The sequence below is a fragment of the Mesoplodon mirus genome (genome assembly GCF_964341445.2).
Source record: "Mesoplodon mirus genome assembly, chromosome: 8".
NCBI classification, from domain to species: domain Eukaryota; kingdom Metazoa; phylum Chordata; class Mammalia; order Artiodactyla; family Ziphiidae; genus Mesoplodon; species Mesoplodon mirus.
Window position 1 is genome coordinate 15,578,547 of NC_138984.1, and position 18,190 is coordinate 15,596,736.

The 18,190-nt window shown below is 40.9% G+C and overlaps 1 protein-coding gene across 1 annotated transcript in view; it reads right to left on the reverse strand.

Annotated features, from left to right (window-relative positions):
- ACSL3 (acyl-CoA synthetase long chain family member 3) overlaps window positions 1-18,190 on the reverse strand; it is an 84,042-nt gene that overhangs the window by 16,256 nt on the left and 49,596 nt on the right. The window contains exons 2-6 of the mRNA XM_082631455.1: window positions 15,455-15,871; window positions 6,044-6,221; window positions 4,424-4,533; window positions 3,406-3,544; window positions 1,330-1,480 (exon numbers count right to left, since the gene is read on the reverse strand). Coding sequence (XP_082487581.1) covers window positions 1,330-1,480; window positions 3,406-3,544; window positions 4,424-4,533; window positions 6,044-6,221; window positions 15,455-15,832 — 956 coding nt within the window. The 5' untranslated portion in view covers window positions 15,833-15,871. The remainder of the gene's footprint in view (window positions 1-1,329; window positions 1,481-3,405; window positions 3,545-4,423; window positions 4,534-6,043; window positions 6,222-15,454; window positions 15,872-18,190) is intronic.

Below are 18,190 nucleotides of genomic sequence, written 5' to 3' on the forward strand. Positions count from 1 at the left end.
TTGTGTGTGCGTGCGTGTGCGTGTGCGTGTGAAGAGTGAGAGTCAGACAGAGACAGACACTGAGGGTGTCAGGGAAAAGAACTATAGTACAGCTCAACCTAAAGCTGAGGAGGCAGACACTCTAAGGAAGTGGCTCCTGTTTCCAGGTCCTCCTGGAAGGCACTCACTAACTGTGAGCGCTACAGAAGCAAAGCGCCAGGACAGAGGAAATATGGGCTTGGAGGGGGGAAAAAGAAAATGAGGGTTCTTTTGAAGGACAGAAGAAATTCCCCCAAGGAGGAAATGGTCTTTAAAGCTAATGGGCTATCAAACAGGAGAGTTCAAATAGGATCCACAACCGTCTGCCAGGAATCTCAGGATGAGATTCATGTTCTGAGAGTTAAATTATACCTTATGTAATAAAATGTATATGTATACATATCCATATATTTCCAGAAGTGCTCCCATTCCCAGAAGGAATTAGTTGCTCTTACTTTTTTTTCTGAAAGTTATGCACACACAAGAAAAATTTCTCTCTCCATCCCCAAGTTCAATTCCACAGTAACGTGTGTGTATAATTTCTGTGCATCCAACCACTGCACTACATCAGTCATCACAATATTGATTCCATCTCTGGGAACGCTAGCTCTACCACCCCTAAAATTCATTCCCGTCTGGTTTCCTCCATTGGTCTCTTTCCCATCCCAGTATACCCACTCTCCCCCAAAACTACTGGAATGTGTCTTAAAAAGAAAAATCAGAGACTGAATACAGAAGTTCAATAAGCATCTATTGGATATATTATTTGTTCACTTGAAGTATAATATTTAGGTATAAAAATGACTATGAAGATAACAACACCAACTGATTAAAATAATTTAAGACATTTAAGTCAGTTAAAGTTTGCACTTTTAAAGTAACAAGTAAATATTAACAATGATGTCTATCCACTATACTTTAAAACCCCCAACTAGGGCTTCCCTGGTGGCGCAATGGTTGAGAGTCCGCCTGCCGATGCAGGGGACACGGGTTCGTGCCCTGGTCCGGGAGGATCCCACATGCCGCAGAGCGGCTGGGCCCGTGAGCCATGGCCGCTGAGCCTGCGCGTCCGGAGCACGCAACGGGAGGGGCCACAACAGTGAGAGGCCCACGTACCGCAAAAAAAAACAAACAAACAAACAAAACCCAATATAACTATTTTGTAATTTTAATGTCCTTTTCTTGAAGAAATACCTACTGTAAACAGACTCTGAAGGACTAATTTAACCGTATAGTAATAAATGACACAAACATTAATGTAACAACAGACATAAATACTGGACTACCCCAAATGTATTTACTATGACATACCCCAGTTCTGGAATCCTTTCCGCCATCCCAGTTATACCAGCAATAAGGTTACTATGGGAGATCATGACCCCCTTTGGAAGTCCTGTGGATCCACTTGTGTACATGATTACTGCAATATCTGAGGGCACTGGTTTGCTATGAGGTTTGTTTTCTGTATTGGAGAAGAAAAGACACACATACTTCTGAGAAATTTAGCTGTATCACCAACTTTTTCATAATCATCTATTTGTCTAACTGAGTTAACAACTATTAATTGGGTTCATACAAGCTCAACAAAACAGATCAAGTCCCTGCACATAAGAGACATATGCTATTGGGAGAGACATAAACAAATCTATAATGTTATAAGAGCTATGAAGAAAAATAAAGCAGGGCAAGGTGAGAAGATGTTAGGAAAAGTGGCAAGAAATGAAGGGTGAAGTAGCCGCCAGCACCATATCATGCAGTCTCAGAGGCCATGCGAAGGACTTTGGATTTCACTCTGGGTGGAAAGCAATGTTACTTTGAACAGAGGCTTGTCATCACCTGTGACAAGGATCACTTTAGCTACTGTGTGGCTACCTAACTTAAAAAGGAAAGAAAGGAGGTATAGGGAGACAAAAGGCCATTCCAGCAACTCAACTAAGAAATAAGGGTGGTTAGACAAGGGTACCTAGACATTTGCTACAAAATGTTCTCTGCTTCAGAGCGGTGAAGTTAACATGGCTATACTCGGAATCCTGGATTAAAAGACACTGTCCCTCATTTGCGCAAGCCTAAGAACAGCAGCCAACATCCTACAGAGGTGATACAGTAAGAAAGACTAAGAGAAGTAGGTCATGGATAGCACTGGTGATCTGCCTGAATTAATCTTGGAACTACCCTAAATGTGGTCTTCTTAAATAAATGAGGAAAACATTTTAAACACGTTCCCAAGTGAACTCTTCCTCTCCTACCTGTCAAGATATATTTCTTGACAATTGTTATTATTCAAGTTCTTGCTTCCTAATCCGCCATTCACTCCTTCATCCCATGGCACCATTCTCTTCTGCCACCAGCACTTAGAAGCTGCTCTCTCTGAAGTGACACTGGCTAAGTCCAATGGTGCTTTTGCAATCCCCACATCACCGGACTCCTCCAGTGCACCTGGTCCTGCTGAAGACTCTTGCCTCACTGAGGGGCTCCTTTCACTTGGCTCCCATGAACCACACGCTGCGTGTCTTCTTCCTTCTTCTCTGACCAATTCTTGGTGGCCTCTGGAGGTACCATTCTCTGTGGGTGACCTCACCTACTCCCACAGCTTTAATTAAAATCTGTTTCTAGCTTCTAAATCTCTTAACTCCAAATTAAACTCCAGCGTACTAGACTTGTATAGGCCACTCCCCACTACAAAGCTACATTTGAGTGTCCCACCAGCACATAAATTCAACATGTCCAAAATTAACCTCAGCATAACCCCATTCCCAAGCTGAGTGAATGTTTACATCTAATTCATCACTATGTTTCCAACTATAAAGGAAGTACAGTCCCACCATCCTAACAGCTTTTGTGATATCCTTAAACATCAATGTATTATCTAACATCTTCTGACACTTATTTGAGAGTGGGAATTTCCAGTTACCATGCCTGGGTGTGCTAGTTGGAGGACAGAAAGGTGTCCCCTCTGGAAACAACACAGTTGGAGCAGAAAGTAAAAGGAGGGATGCAGGTTTAGACATTTTACATATCTGTTAATACTGACAGATAATTCACATAGGGCAAGTTTAATGGCATTATTTGTTATTTGGTTTAAACACTAACTTTAAACCAAAGAGAAAAAGGGAAACAGGAAAACGGTATAATGTACAAAGTATTTTAAATTAACTTCAAATAAATACTACTTTTAGAACATTTTAATAAATTAATGTTCATGTTTTCCTTAACCTTTTTTTTTAAAGGGTAGATGACAGTATACCTAGGGTGACCTTTCTTCCCAAAGTGATGGCCTAGGAAACTAGTTTGCCACTTGATCTAACTTTAGAATCAAATATCCGGAGCACTTCTGGAGAACACGGTCACTGCAGAACATACATGGGGAACTGGGAAACCGCCACATACCCACGCTGGCCTTGGCTCCCAGAGCCTGCACTGCTGCCATGGTGTGCACGATGACGCCCTTGGGGAACTCAGACCAGGTCGGTGGTTTACCATCCACAGTGATGATGTGCCGCAGGCATGGGACTAGAGAAACTATATCCTGGAAAAACACAAGCATTCGTTGTATTCTTCATTACTCTTCATTAAATAGCTTGGCAAATAGTCCAGGACACAAGAAAAGCAGTTTACCATATTCAGCAAATTGTTAATTTCTTGCCTCAAAAAAGTAAGGGTGGGGTGTAGTGGTATGAATACCCCTTTTTTTCAGATGGAGAACTACTGATCTGAAATATAAGTTACAGTTTTATTACATTAGATTTACTGTGTGTACCCTTGTTCTTTGGTAAAATCTTAATCAATAAAGTCAGTTCCTTACAAAATTGGCCAACAAAAATGGGCATGTAAACACACACTGCCTGAACTACAGGGTAGCCAAACATTCCTCATGCTTCTAAGAGGCAAATAAAGATACAGGGGGAGAGGAAGGGAATTCTCTTATAAACTTGTATTTAAAAAAAAAATCAGATATTACTGTTTTCACAGAGTTGTCTGGAGACGAAAGAAACCCTTCTCCTGTAGTTTTGTAAAGTCTTTTTCTTCCCTTTAAAAAATTCTGAAACTTGTAATGACTCAAATGCTTCAGAACCAAGTGAATTACTAGTTTAAAAATAACCCTTAAAAATTACAAATTTATTGAAAATAGACTAGAAAACAGATGAGCACAGTGAAGTTGTAATCCCTTCACCTTTGACATGGACACACTGACAATTAATTTGTAGCTCTCTGCGCTGCTTATACACAAATATATATGAAATCCACTTTTTCTTTTCTAAAGGAGAAGAATAAAGTATGATAGTCCCACAAAGTTTACAGAGATATTAAGGATTTTAAAGATCATAAAAGAACTAAGTATCAAGAATGAGCTCATGACACTGACAATTCTAAAGTATGGGACAGTTATTAGAAAACTAGTTCTCACCTTCAGCTTTGTTTGTAAGAGTTCTTTACTAGTAATGATGTTGGTCACCTCTGTTTCATTTAATCCATGAACAACCGCTGGACCCCCTAGAGTAGCATACAACGTAACAACTACAGGGAGAAGAAGGGCAAGTCAAACATTTGGACATTTCATGGAAATACTAAAAGGAATTAAATAAAGCCTCTGAGCATGGATGGAGCATACTAAACGCTAAATTGTTAGATCCACAGTTTGTGATCTAATCATGCTGTTTTTCTAAATTATTTTAATATATTAACTAACATTATGCCTGCTCACCCTTCTGTAACTTCCCCCCAAAATTGCAATATTTTAAAATTTAAAAATTTTTTATTTTATTTTGTTTTACCTATAGATGCTATTCTGAGACTGTCACGTTGAAAGGAATTACATTTGACTTCTAAAATGTCACAGTCTTAGTTGTTAACTACTTGATACTAAAATATGAAAAATATACCAATAAGATAACACACTGAATGTCATATTTAAGATATTACTTGTTAAGAATATAGCATGAACAAGTGGTAATATTGCTTATGCTAAAGTAGAAAAATCTAAAGAAAGACATTTCTTAGAAATGTTAAAATTAAATAATAATGATGAGGAGGAAGAGAATTTTTATTTGCTTTCTCCCTAACTCAAAAAAGTGAGACTTAAAGTCACTGTAAGAGATAATTAAAGCTTCTTAAAAGAAACATACTGGGGGCTTCCCTGGTGGTGCAGTGGTTGAGAGTCCGCCTGCCGATGCAGGGGACACGGGTTCGTGCCCCAGTCCGGGAAGATCCCACATGCCGCAGAGCAGCTGGGCCCGTGAGCCATGGCCGCTGAGCCTGCACGTCCGGAGCCTGTGCTCCGCAGTGGGAGAGGCCACAACAGTGAGAGGCCCGTGTACCGCAAAAAAAAAAAAAAACAAACAAACAACAAAAAAAGGAAACAAACTGTAAACCCAAACCTGTGACAACAAAAAGGTATGCCAGTTTAAAAAAGCACACACAAAAAAAAACAGCGGAGGCATTTACAGCAAGAAATCTGATAAAAGTATCTTTCCTGTTTCATCTGAAGGATAAGCAATGTCCATATTTTGCATCATATTTGGCACCAAGACCTCTGAACTAAGCCTCCAGGACTACCTCACAGACTGAAGCATCACAACTTCCACAGGTTGTGTTACAGTTACAACATAAAAATTATCATTTAACGGAGCAGCTAGGTTTGAGTATTGGAAGTGTTTTAGAGGCCAGCTGTTACTGACAGAAGTAGCATAACAAGATGACACTAACTTCAAAAGAAAATTCTGAGAGGGGGTAGCAGAGCAATGACCCACAGGTATAGATCTAGCTCCCCAGACCCAGAAAGTCCCCTCTGAACAGGTTCAAGTCCCCTTACTACACTGTGTAATTTGTTCCACGACTGGTTCCTTTTCCAAAATAGATCAATAATTCTAAGTGGTAACAAAGAGTTATCCACTGATTGGATACGAGGTAAAAATTAACATCAGAATTTTAATCTCTTGGGAGTAAATATTTATAATAAAAAGTGAGTATCATCTCTCCCACAACAACATTAGGTCCACACTGTGAGAAGATAAGAAAGTCCACGTACGCTGAAAATTATACATGAAGCAGGCCTGTGCAGCGATCATCCATTCAGCCCTGGTTTCACAGAAGATGGCAATGTTGGTCTTTGGTTTCTGACCCAATATCTGTAAGCCATTTCCAAAATTAAAAGCTCTATCGAAGACATCTTCAAAGGACAGCCAATTATAGTTCCCAAGAATAACCTGATAAAACAGAAAGCATACAAATAGTTTTCAAATTAACCAAGATATTAATTTCTAGAAAGAAGCCAGGATGTGTCCCAAATTTTGACAAACCAGAAAGCTGTGTTTGTATATAAACTATTTTGTTCTAACAAAAAGCTGGAAAGTGAGTTTCAAGTAAAAAGTCTATTTTGAAAATTAGCTATTTTGTGATGTCTTCTATGACAACTCAAATCTTTTGCTAAATCTTTAACTGTAATTTGGGGGTGGGGGGTTGTTTTTCTTTTAAAAAATTATTCAAGGTTTGACAGGATCTTATATGTCAACTTTCTGGCCAAAGGCACATATATTAAGAATTCATTTATAGACTTTATTTACTTAAACAATGTAGATGTTAGTTTATAATTTAGCCTAGTGTCAAGTACTACTGATGCCAACATTTTACTTTCCCTCTGCTTATGAATTCCTGGATTTCAATATCAGACACTTATAACATGATTCACAAACAGAAACTGACAGAGCCAAGCTAACAGAAATGCTTACGGCCATTCAGTTGGACCTGCGGTAACTAACTCTGGATAAGCAAAGTAAACAAGCCTCTATTTATACGAACAGGTGGGGAGTTGTTATACTATTTTCTGGAGTCCCTCTGTTGAATGCCCGCTGGCGTGGCAGGGCTTTCGACTTTTATTTGTGCAGGTGACATCAAGGCTCACATTAGAAACAACCCCCTCTTAACTACCTTTAAGAATTTTCTCCAACTTAGATCAGGCCGTAAATCCCCAATTATATACAGATTAGACAGAAAGCTGTGCTTGCTGCAAAAATATATAGACAGTTCCCAAACATGGCTGCGTCACTAACATACGTCTCTCATGACTTAAAACCATCTAACCATATTCATTTTCAAAAATGCTTATAATATTTAAGAGATTTCTAGAAACAGAGGTTGGATGAAGATACAAATGGAAAAAGTTAAATACTGCCCTCTAGTGCCCTATTCCAAACTGGACTTGAGAAGTAAATTTTCATTTTGTTGGATAAAGCAGCTGAAATTAAAATGCTTATTTAACTTTAGTGGGTCCCAAACCCCTCACCCTGCTCTGCACTCCCATGAAATGCTCAGCACGCAGAGCTCCAATGGCTTCAAAAGGAGCTCTGTGGCGGTGAGAAGGCAGACGAGAACTTGGCCGAAACGTGTAGGAACTGGATTTACCATTATTAAATTTCACACTCCAAAGGTAGGCATGAGCTACCTCCTAGATTCTAGAATCTAAATGAGTTTTGTAAATTTCAGAGAATATATGTGTTCTGAAAAAGCATTAGCTATATAACCCAAACATGTAAACCCAAATAAATGATCGTGCAAAGAAATCAAGTCATGAGTTTAATTCAAGTGTAACCTAAATCTGAATTTAATTCTTTAAACCACTGAATTTTCTAGGAGTGATCTTTCCCATAAAGATTACATGTAAGGGACCCTACCTACCCCAGAATTTTATCTGACTTGTGCTAGAAAAGGTTTCAAATCCTAACTTTGTCCCTATGGTTAGCCCAACCTGAGATTAAACTCATGTTACCTATTCCCTGCCTATACTGTGGAACACTGCTGAAGAACACCAACCAGGTGTTTTAAATCCAGGATCACAGATCTCACCACCCAGCAATCCTATTATGCTTCCCTGGTACATTCATTTTGTCACCCTCTGAAATGGCTATCTGAAACCTTCTCTCTACTCAAATATCCTCTACCCTTTCTCTCCCTTCTCCACTTCCATGTGACGATACTATCTCACACTCCACTGAGAAATCAGAAATTAAACAGAAACTCCCTTACCTTCCTACCACCAAGGTTAATAACCTATATACACCTGTACCCATACCCTCTGCAGTCCCTCACGGTATCACAGTGGCTGAACTGTCCCTGACAAAAGCTCGACTCACTAGGACTTTAATTTGAAGAGCTTCCCAAGTTTCCATCTCTAGTCCTGACCATCCGTACTTGGATATCCAACCTGCTTTTTCACTTGACTATGCAACTAAGCTGTCTAACAGGTACCCCCCCACCAATGCAACCACTTCCCTCCACCTGCACCCTGTCACCCTAGTCCGTCTCTCCCCTAAACTAAGGAGTGCTGACTGGCCAACTTCCATTCTTATTCCCCTTTAGCCCCTTCTCCCTACAGTAGTGAGCTTTTGAAAAACATAAATCAGCTTACTCCTCTGCAAGTATTTTCCCTTTCCAGTAGGAATGGAGTTGGAAAACCTTACCCTGGCCTACAAAGCCTTAAGGGTCCTAGACTTTACCAGGGTCTCTGTGCCATCTCAAAACCTCTGCCCTGACTCACTTTCTATAAATACAACTTTGTCTTTTCTGTCCTTCAAACAGGCAGCACAGGACCCAAGATGAGGCAAAACAGGTGCTCAAGGCACGAAATTTAAGGAGGCACTCGGTCTCAGGGTCTGAATGCCATCATGAACTTTGCCTCCCCAGCTGGGCTCATTCCTGTTTTAGAGCCACTGCACAATCCTGTCCCACTGCAAAGAAGGCTTGTTACCGGCCTTCAGGCCTCCACTTAGCCGTCACTTACTCAGAGAGGCTATCACTGATCTCCAATCAGCCTTCTTTCTTCATGACAGTTATTAAATCTGTTACCTTATTATTTATTGTCTCTCTTCCTCCCATACAAATACAAGATCCAGGAAAGAGTAATCTGTGTGTCTTGTTCCTTATTGTCTCCTCGTGCCTAGGACGGTACTAGCATATAGCAGGCACTCAGTGATCATTCGCTAAATGTGTGGAACGGACCAGTGTAACGAAACAACTTCAATTCACTCGGGGCCTCGGGGTCTTCAACCTCTCCTCCAGCAGCCTCATTTGTTTAAAAGATGGCTTTTTTTTAAAGGTCCACATCCACCCGATCATTTAACTCCCTTGGCTTCTTTTGTTCTCATCACCATTCAATCGCATACAGCCTTTGCCACCACCTCTTAAATATTCTTACCTGTGACTCATGAGACATAAATATGTTTGACTGTATTAAGAGTCAGGAAAACGCACGCCTAGTGTGGCTACGTGAATGCTCACCATGGAGCCTAAGCGGTTTCCTCATTTGTAAACCTAGTTGGGGGCTAAATGATCTCTACAGTCGCTTTCCTCTCTCACATTTAATTGTCTGTATTTTCATTCTATGACAGGTGTGACATACACATGTAAGTATCAATGTTGTCGCTCAGACTATCACTGCCTGGGACATAGGAACTTAATAATTTACCTTTGTTCAGGAACCTATGAAATTAGATACCTTGATTATGCTGATGAGGAAGGCCTCTTACCTCAAAAGAAAACTATAAAAATAAAATGGGGCTTCCCTGGTGGTGCAGTGGTTGAGAGTCCGCCTGCCGATGCAGGGGACACGGGTTCGTGCCCCGGTCCGGGAAGATCCCACATGCCGCGGAGCGGCTGGGCCCGTGAGCCATGGCCGCTGAGCCTGCGCGTCCGGAGCCTGTGCTCCGCAACGGGAGAGGCCACAACAGTGAGAGGCCCGCGTACCGCAAAAAAAATTAAAATAAAAAAATAAAATGGAGATAAGATACAGAACATTCCATAAAACAAAATCACACAATACTTAACCAGTCAGGGCCCTGAAGAGTAAGATATTCTATAAAGGTTAAGTTTTCAGGTAGCTGAGTTTAACCTCTATCAGCACTAAAACTTTTACTTTAACCATTCAGAACAGAGATATCTCAAAAGTATATACTTTCCTACCATCGACAAAGTACATCTGGCTTCATTTAACCTTTCCCTCTGCAAATGAAGATCCTTACAAACAAATTATTGTGAGGGAGCCAGAGAGTGAAAATATTCAAGAGATCTGGACAGTTGTTAACAACCATGACGATGGTGAGGGCAGCTAACCTTTACTAGTGTTTACTACGTACTAGGTATGCGGTAAGTAACTCTCACAATAACTCTAGGATAATTACTATTATTATCCCTATTTTACAGATGAGAATACTGAGGCATAGACAGAATAAACATAACTTGCTCAAATCCCACAGCTATTAAGTGACGGACTAGGATATGAACCCAGGCAGATTCATTCCAGAATCTAAGCACTAAATCACAACGCTCCAACTGCACTATAGAAAGGAGTTGAGATGTTGCTGGGCAAGTGAGTAAGGTGGCCTGATTAACAGCTGTAAAATATCATTTCAACTGCTGTGTTTGAGTGGATTATAGTAGAGGCAAGAGTGGAAGCAGAAGACCTGATTTTTTCTTTTTTTTTTTAAAGGGAGGGAGGTGGAGGGAGCTGTGAGGAAATTAAAAAAAAAATCAGACTCCTGGTTTTTGACTTGAGCCATCTGGTACACAGCGGTGCCTTTAACAAACAGGGGGATGACAGGGAGAGGAGCAAGTATGGAAAGGAAAACCAAGCGTTCCGGCTGGGGACAGTATTAATATAATAACCAACCACAAATTCTGGCCAAGAGATGGGCCATTATTTTTTATATAAATTATGTAAATATCCTAAGAAGTCAAAAAATAAATGTCATACACATATGCAAATAGGATAAAAAAATGACTCAAGGAAGAAATAACACAAAAGTAGGCAATGAGGAAGAGGAAAAGAAAGCTAAGTCAACTCCTAAGAACAGAAATGAGTATTTCTAGTATCTTTTTGCATCAATTTAGAAGGAATGTCAGTCATAGTGAAACTTCTCTTTCTAAGCACTATGACTGCATAATTCCTTCTAGTTTCTTCTCTCTAAGGTGTGTAAAATATATTAGAAAAAAACGTAAAGTATCTCCGGAAGTTAGATCACTAAATGTTTGACCTGGTCTTGTGTCCTCTGTTTCACTGCAAAGTTATTTTTATTCTTTGCAACTTTGTTCTATTTCAGGTACATGTATTTTTAAAATGTTCTGGAAGCTGATCATTTCATTGTTAATTCATTTCAAAAGACATCAGTACAGGCACTTGCTGCTGCTGCTGGGAAGGCTGGAATCAGGAGCTACTGACACATTCCACACGCTTCACTCTGCCAGTTTTATAAAACCATATGAGACTTAAAATGACAGCACGATATAGTCCTGGAAAAGCTGGCCAAGCCTCAGGAACACAGCCACCTCTGTTTCTTCGCCGTTTGTTCTTCTGTTTGTGCCCCTCGGGAAACTTGTCTTGGTGAAGCTGATGGCCGCACTATCCTGGGCATAATTACAGCGGAACCATCGCATCTTCACTTACCTTCCCTTGGAAGCTCAAAACAGACTTCTGGGATAAGACGGAAACAAAGCTTCAGAGTTCATTCATTTGAAATAAAGCTTTGAGCATCTTTGTTTCAACCATGCCAGATACACTCTAGAGTTAATCCCCAAAGCTCAGTCCCCCAAAACAGGGAGAAAACTTTTAGATATTGCGAATCACTAGCTTCATTTTCCAATATAAGATGATCTTCACATATGGAAACGATTATATGAAGATACACTCCATCAAGATTATGTATGTGTTCCACTCTTAGTAAGCACTCTGAGCAGAGGCCACACTGCCTAAGCAACTCCACTTTTACATCTAAGGGCAGGTTGTGAAAGGTCCCCTTTTCACTACCCTTCCATAGCAGCAGCTGCTGCTGCAATACAATGGGTGTTAAATGAGAAACCAAGGGCGGGGCAGCCTAGTTTAATACACAGTGGAGATACCCCTTATCCAGTCCACAGACCACTGCTACAGTTGCAATGCAGACCAACAGAAACGGACGTCTTGGCTAACCAGTGGTAAAGCACACCTTCTCCAGTAAGGCTAACAGAAAATATTTGCTTTGTTTACCATACACAAAACCTACGTTCCCAACAAGTCTAATTTCAAACAAGAAAAAATGTGTTTTCTACATCAGGGTTTACATTAAAGACTTCTGAAAAAAGTTTGATGAATCACAAATGCGAAGTTAAAGGCAAATGTCAATGGTAGGCACACCTTCTGACAGTGATGTAGTATAGACAGGGTGCTAACTGAAAATGGTTTCTCTCACCTTCTAACTTTTCTACTAGAGTTCAAATATTTCTTTGTTGAATAAACAATGAATACAAAGGCACCACGGTCAAGACAGGGAGGAAAGAGCCACATACTTTCTCTCTCTCTCTCTCTCTCATACACACACACACACACACACACACACACACACACACACACACACACACACACACACACACACACACACACACACACACACACACACACACACACACACACACACACACACCATGCACGGGGCATAAGAACTTTGCTTGTGTCGGGACTTCCCTGGTCGTGCAGTGGTTAAGACTCTGTGCTCCCTATGCAGGGTGCCCAGGTTTGATCCCTGGTCAGGGAACTAGATCCCACAGGCATGGCGCAACTAAGAGTTCACATGCCACAACTAAGGAGGCAGTGAGCCAGAGCTACGGAGCCCATGTGCCGCAACTAAGACCCAGCACAACCTAATTAATTAATTTTTTTTAAAAAAGAGGAAGAAGAACTTTGCTTGTGTCCACTGCATTATCTGGCCACATTTTTTTTTTTTTTTTTTTTTTTTGCACGGGCCTCTCACCGTTGCGGCCTCTCCCGCTGCGGAGCACAGGCTCCAGACGCGCAGGCTTGGCAGCCGTGGCACAGGGGCCCAGTCGCTCCGCGGCATGTGGGATCTCTCCGAACCAGGGCACGAACCCGCATCCCCTGCATTGGCAGGCGGATTCCCAACCACTGTGCCACCAGGGAAGCCCTATCTGGCCACATTTAAGGAACAACTATGATAGCTCTAGAATTTTATTTTGTCCTAATTATACTGATACCTGAATTAAGAAAGAATTTCATATTCACCATATTTTTCTCCTTTTTATATACTTGGGAACCAGTCTGCTGCTATGAGAACTGGATGACTGAAAGTGCTAGCTCCATAAAATGCATAGTGTGTGTATCCTGCACACACTATCCTGCAGTGTGTGCAGGATACTAGAGAAAAAATGAGCTTCCTGCTAAAACTGGATTTCTGTTATATATGCTTTCATTAAAAGTAAGAGAACCCAATCTTTGAATTCAAATAGCAGTAGGAATTGTCGAAGGACAAAAATGAATGTTTATTTTAGATACAAAAAGCACAGAAAAGAAGGCAGAGGAGTGGAAAACTTAAGCACTTAAAAATGTAGTGTTTTCAGTACCTTTTATAACTACCAGATCTCGCAAAGACAGAATCAAGGATGGTACACCATAAAAAGTAGCAACTAAATATGACAAAAATCAGACACCATTATGATAAAGTGTTTTGCAAATTATAATCTATAGGCTAGAGAAGAGTAATCAAACATGCTTAACTACATGACTTCAATTTCTCGAAATGTGCTATTAACTAACCCCAGCTAGATCTTAATTTAGCAAAAAAAAAGAAAAAAAATCATTTAAGTGAGGCAAAACTAAGTCACCAAAAGAAATAGGGAAAATGCCTTAAAAGTAGAGTGACCACAGGATTTATCCAAATCCCTCTGGAGACTGTAGGGGGGCACTATTAATGCCAGAACAACAAGTGTAAGTCAGGAGGGTTCCAGGCACAACAGGATAAAACATCACTCCATTTGAAGGTTAGGAACACATACAGATCCTGTTGTGTAGAGTTAAAATAATGTTTTTTAATTTCTAGGCGTTACTGATATTAACTTGCGCGCCATCTCCTTTACGTTTAGAAGATGATGACTGGAATTTGTGTGGTAAGTGGCAAAATTAATGGACCATTAAGTTAAACAACATCATTCTCACTCCCCTCCCCACATTCTGCAGTAACAGGAGTAAATCTGAGCATTTCATTCCATAGCTGTGTTTATTTGGACTCTCCTCCAAGATCTGAGAGTCCCTTCATGATTAACAGAAAAAAGACAGCTGGAGTCAGGATGTAGTTGGAAAAAAGAGGGTAAGGGAAAAACAACTTTGCCTACACAGGTATTAAACCTATAACCTAACCAAATTATCAACTAACTACAGATCACCTTACTGCCTCTAAAAACACTTTATCTTCAATTTTCACCTACCAGAACTTCAAGAACCGTTTATAAGAAACTCACATACCCAAGTTCATAAACAGCATTTTCATGACATTTCTATACTTATTACCCTTCACAGGGCTGCACTACTCCATGATATAAGTCTTTAGAATCATTCATACAATTTTACCCAGTGAATTCCCAAGATGATAATAAAAGCTACAGCATTTACACTAGACACCACAAACTGTTCCACACACATAGTTGTAGAATGTACACACACAAACACACACACTCTCACTCTCTCTCACTCCCTTTCTCTATCTATTAATCCTCTCAACAACTCTGAGCTGGGATTATTTAAGGAGTATGGAGCTAGACACCCTGGGTTCCGGTCCCAGCTTCACCACCTGCTAGCTAGCTATAATGCCCTTGGGTAAGTTACCTAACCTATCTGTGCCTCAGTGCCATCATCTGTAAAGGAGGGATATCCCGATCACACTAACCCGTAAGGCGACTGTAAGTCTTAAATAAGTTGATATGTGTGAAGCTCTTAAAACAGCCTGGCTCATAAGAAATGCTAATAAATGTCAGCAATGATCATTACCTCCACGTTAAATAAACTAAGGCAAATTTGTTATATAGCTTTTCGAAAGTCACACACAGCTAGTAAGTGGCAAAGCCGAGATTCGAACCCATAGTCTGTATCTGGAGTCCAGGCTCTTAAGCACTGTTACACTGCCTCTAAGGAGGTCTTATCCTCTGTTTCAAATCAATAATGGCAAGTTCTGTATCTGTGAAAAGAAATTCTTAGAAAACCAAAGCACTTGCCACAAACCAAAGTACCAACTCATTAAGTATCCAATAGAACCTACATTATAATCAGAAAAAGGTCACACCCCAAAACCCAGAGCAATCTCGAGCTCACAGGTGCTTCTGGAACTACCAGGGAATAGAGTTTCAAACCCCAAACTGCCCTAGACATTCTATTCCAAGTCCTGGTGGCCATTCAGGCTCAGAAGTGCCCCACACCAGTGAGTGATCTCAATGTCTTCGTGAAAATTCGGAACAAATCCATGCCGGGGGTACAGAAGGAGAAAAAAGTGCAGTCTAGTCCCCTTCTGCCCTGTTTCTCCTGCCACATCAGCAAATTCCAATAGAAGCAGGCCGTGCTTGTCCCCTGCCACCATTTCTAAGCGCACATTTTATTCAGAGCGAATTCAAAGGTAATAAAAAACCACATTACCTTTTTAAAAATTTTTCCGTTTGGTTGCACTTCATCTTCCTCATTTAAAATTTCACGTGTTCCCAAGAGTCTTTTGTCCTTGAATTTGTTTTTTGCGTGCATAAAAACTTTATCTAGTGTATCACATCCAGGGTATAATACTGAGGCCAAACCATCCAAGCTGTTAACAGACCTGTATGCAGACTCAGGTTTTGAATTTACAGGCTTTGCTTTAATTTGGTTTGATTTTTCTTGTCTTGACTCAGACAAAAAATAATATGGAATATATGTTAAAATAGTATAAAGTGATATTATAAAATGTATGAAATATAAAAGAATGGGGTTGATGGTATGTTTTAGCTTCATAGTAGATGGCTTTGAAGATACGTGGTTATTCATAGTGCTCAAAAAGTAGAATTAACAGATTTCCGTAAGAATCTAGAAGGAAAAGAAAGAACGTTATTAGTCAAAAAATCATTCTTAAATAACTTTAAAGAAAAAGTCTTCATATCAGATAGGCACACGACTTTTTTCCCAATAAACAGCAGCTAGTATACTGGCCGCCAGCAATCTCCTGTCCACTCCTGATATTTATAGGATACACATTTATGCCATATCTATTAACAATGGGATTTCTATAGAAACGTTTCCACATCATTCTGTAAACAGGTGGCTTTTCCAACTTAACCCCCAGTAACCACAAATACTTCCCAGTGGTGAAGAGGAAGCAAGCCAGAAGACCTACAAGAGAATGGAGACCAACAATGCACTCATTTCCTGTTCTTCAGTGTCTCATTACATTAGAGATGGCAAACACTTAGCACATATGCCACATTCTCCTCTCTCCCCACCCCTGCAGCCACTGCTGAATCATCACTGCTTTCTTTCCCAGGGAGCCCCCTTCTCCCACTCTAGGCAGCAACAAGCAATTGGAGTTAGCAAACAATATGAAATTCACTTCCCACAGTGATTCTAGATATTTTTCAATTTAGGCAGGTTAAATTGTAAAGCAAGAAGACAACAGATTTTGGACATTTTATATGTTGCATTTATCAGATTTATTGAGAATCTACTATGTGTCAGACAGTGTTCTAAGTACAGGGACTATAACAGTGAAGGAAACAATCTAAGTCTCTCTTCCCATGGAACCTATACATTCTTTGGGAGAGGCAGACAAATATCACCAGATGGTGAGAAATCCTAAGAGGGAAAAATGAACCCAATAAGGGAAATACTAGGTGACCAGGCAAGGGTAAAGAGGTGCTCTAGTATGTGGGTGGTCCATGAGAGCCTCCCTGGCCAGTGATATTTGAGCTGAGACTTAAAGGAAGAGGGAGAGTGGGGAAGAAGAACACGAGGCAGAGGACACAGCCTTTGTTCGGTAGGTAGGTGATAACATCATTTTTGAAGAAACAAAACTGAAGCTAACTATTAACTGATTACTCCACCCAGCTCTAAATCCAGGATGATTTCTAGCATTCTTCATCTCCATGTCGTAGAAATTCTATTCTAGGAAAGTGTGGCCGAGAGATCTGAGGAATCCCTTCTTTCACCCAGTCTCCACTCAGGGCAGAAGCTCTACTGCAGACGCAGCAGACCAAAACTACTGGGCACCGTGATTCGTAAGGTGGATGCAGGGAGAGAAGCTCCAGAGACCAGTGGCTACAGCCAAGCCCAGGAAACTACTCACGGAGCAGAGGACAAGCTGCTGCCCCTGCCCCTGGCTCTGGAGCAATGGCACAGAGGTTCTCCCCAGGCCAGAGAAGCAGGCTGTAAGAACATAGAACCACTCAGCAATCCCTAAGAGGACTGACCTTAGTCGGAACAGAGAACAGAGAAGTTCAAGCCTAATGGCACTATGGAAAACAATGGAGACTTTAGTGGTGAGCAACTAAGATGAGGCTGGTAGTTGCACAACAGAAACAAGCAAAAGAACAGATCCAGAGAAGTTCAATGGAATCGTGGACAGAGACAGCTAGGAAGAGCCCTCCTGGAGTCAGCGCAGCTCAAAGACTGGCCTCAAACACAACCCCGAGAAGACCATCTAATTTAACTGGATCACCCTGTGGGGCAACTTATAGCCCAGGGCACTGTGCAAAACAATAAAGCAATCAACTAGCTATCAGTGGAGAATATTTGCTGGGTGTGGTGCCAAGAGGCAGATCAGGGAGGCAGACAGTCCCTACAAGAACCACTGCGCTGTCACCCCCTGAAGAAGGCACTTCAGAGTAACTGTGCGTGTTCCCAAGGCTGTGCCCTTGAAGGAGCCCCATCGGAGGATGCACACTGCAGAAAAAGTAAACTTCACCAAAACCGGTCAGCCAAGTCAGCAAACAAGCAAGCAAACAACACAACAAGAAAGTGCGGAAAAGGGGAAGGCGGAATCAGTATTCAGAACTGCTACAAAAATAACTAATTGTCCAGTCTACAACAAAAAATTATGAGGCATGCAAACCAACAGGGAAGTATGACCCACACACAGGGAGAAAAGCAGGCAACAGAAATCCTCCTTGAGAGGATCCAAGTGTCAGACTTAGCAGACAGCGCATCAAAGCAGCTATTATAAATATGTTCAGAGAACTAAAGGAAACCGTTCTTAAAAAATTAAAAGTCAAACTCTGCAACTTTACAAGAAAAGGGACACCTCTGAATTTGCTCATGCACAGCTGGAGAGAAGCCAGGACTCCCAACTGACCTCTGGGCTCTGGTCACCATTCCAAGCTTGTTTCTTCAACAACGTATTGTATAGTACCCTGA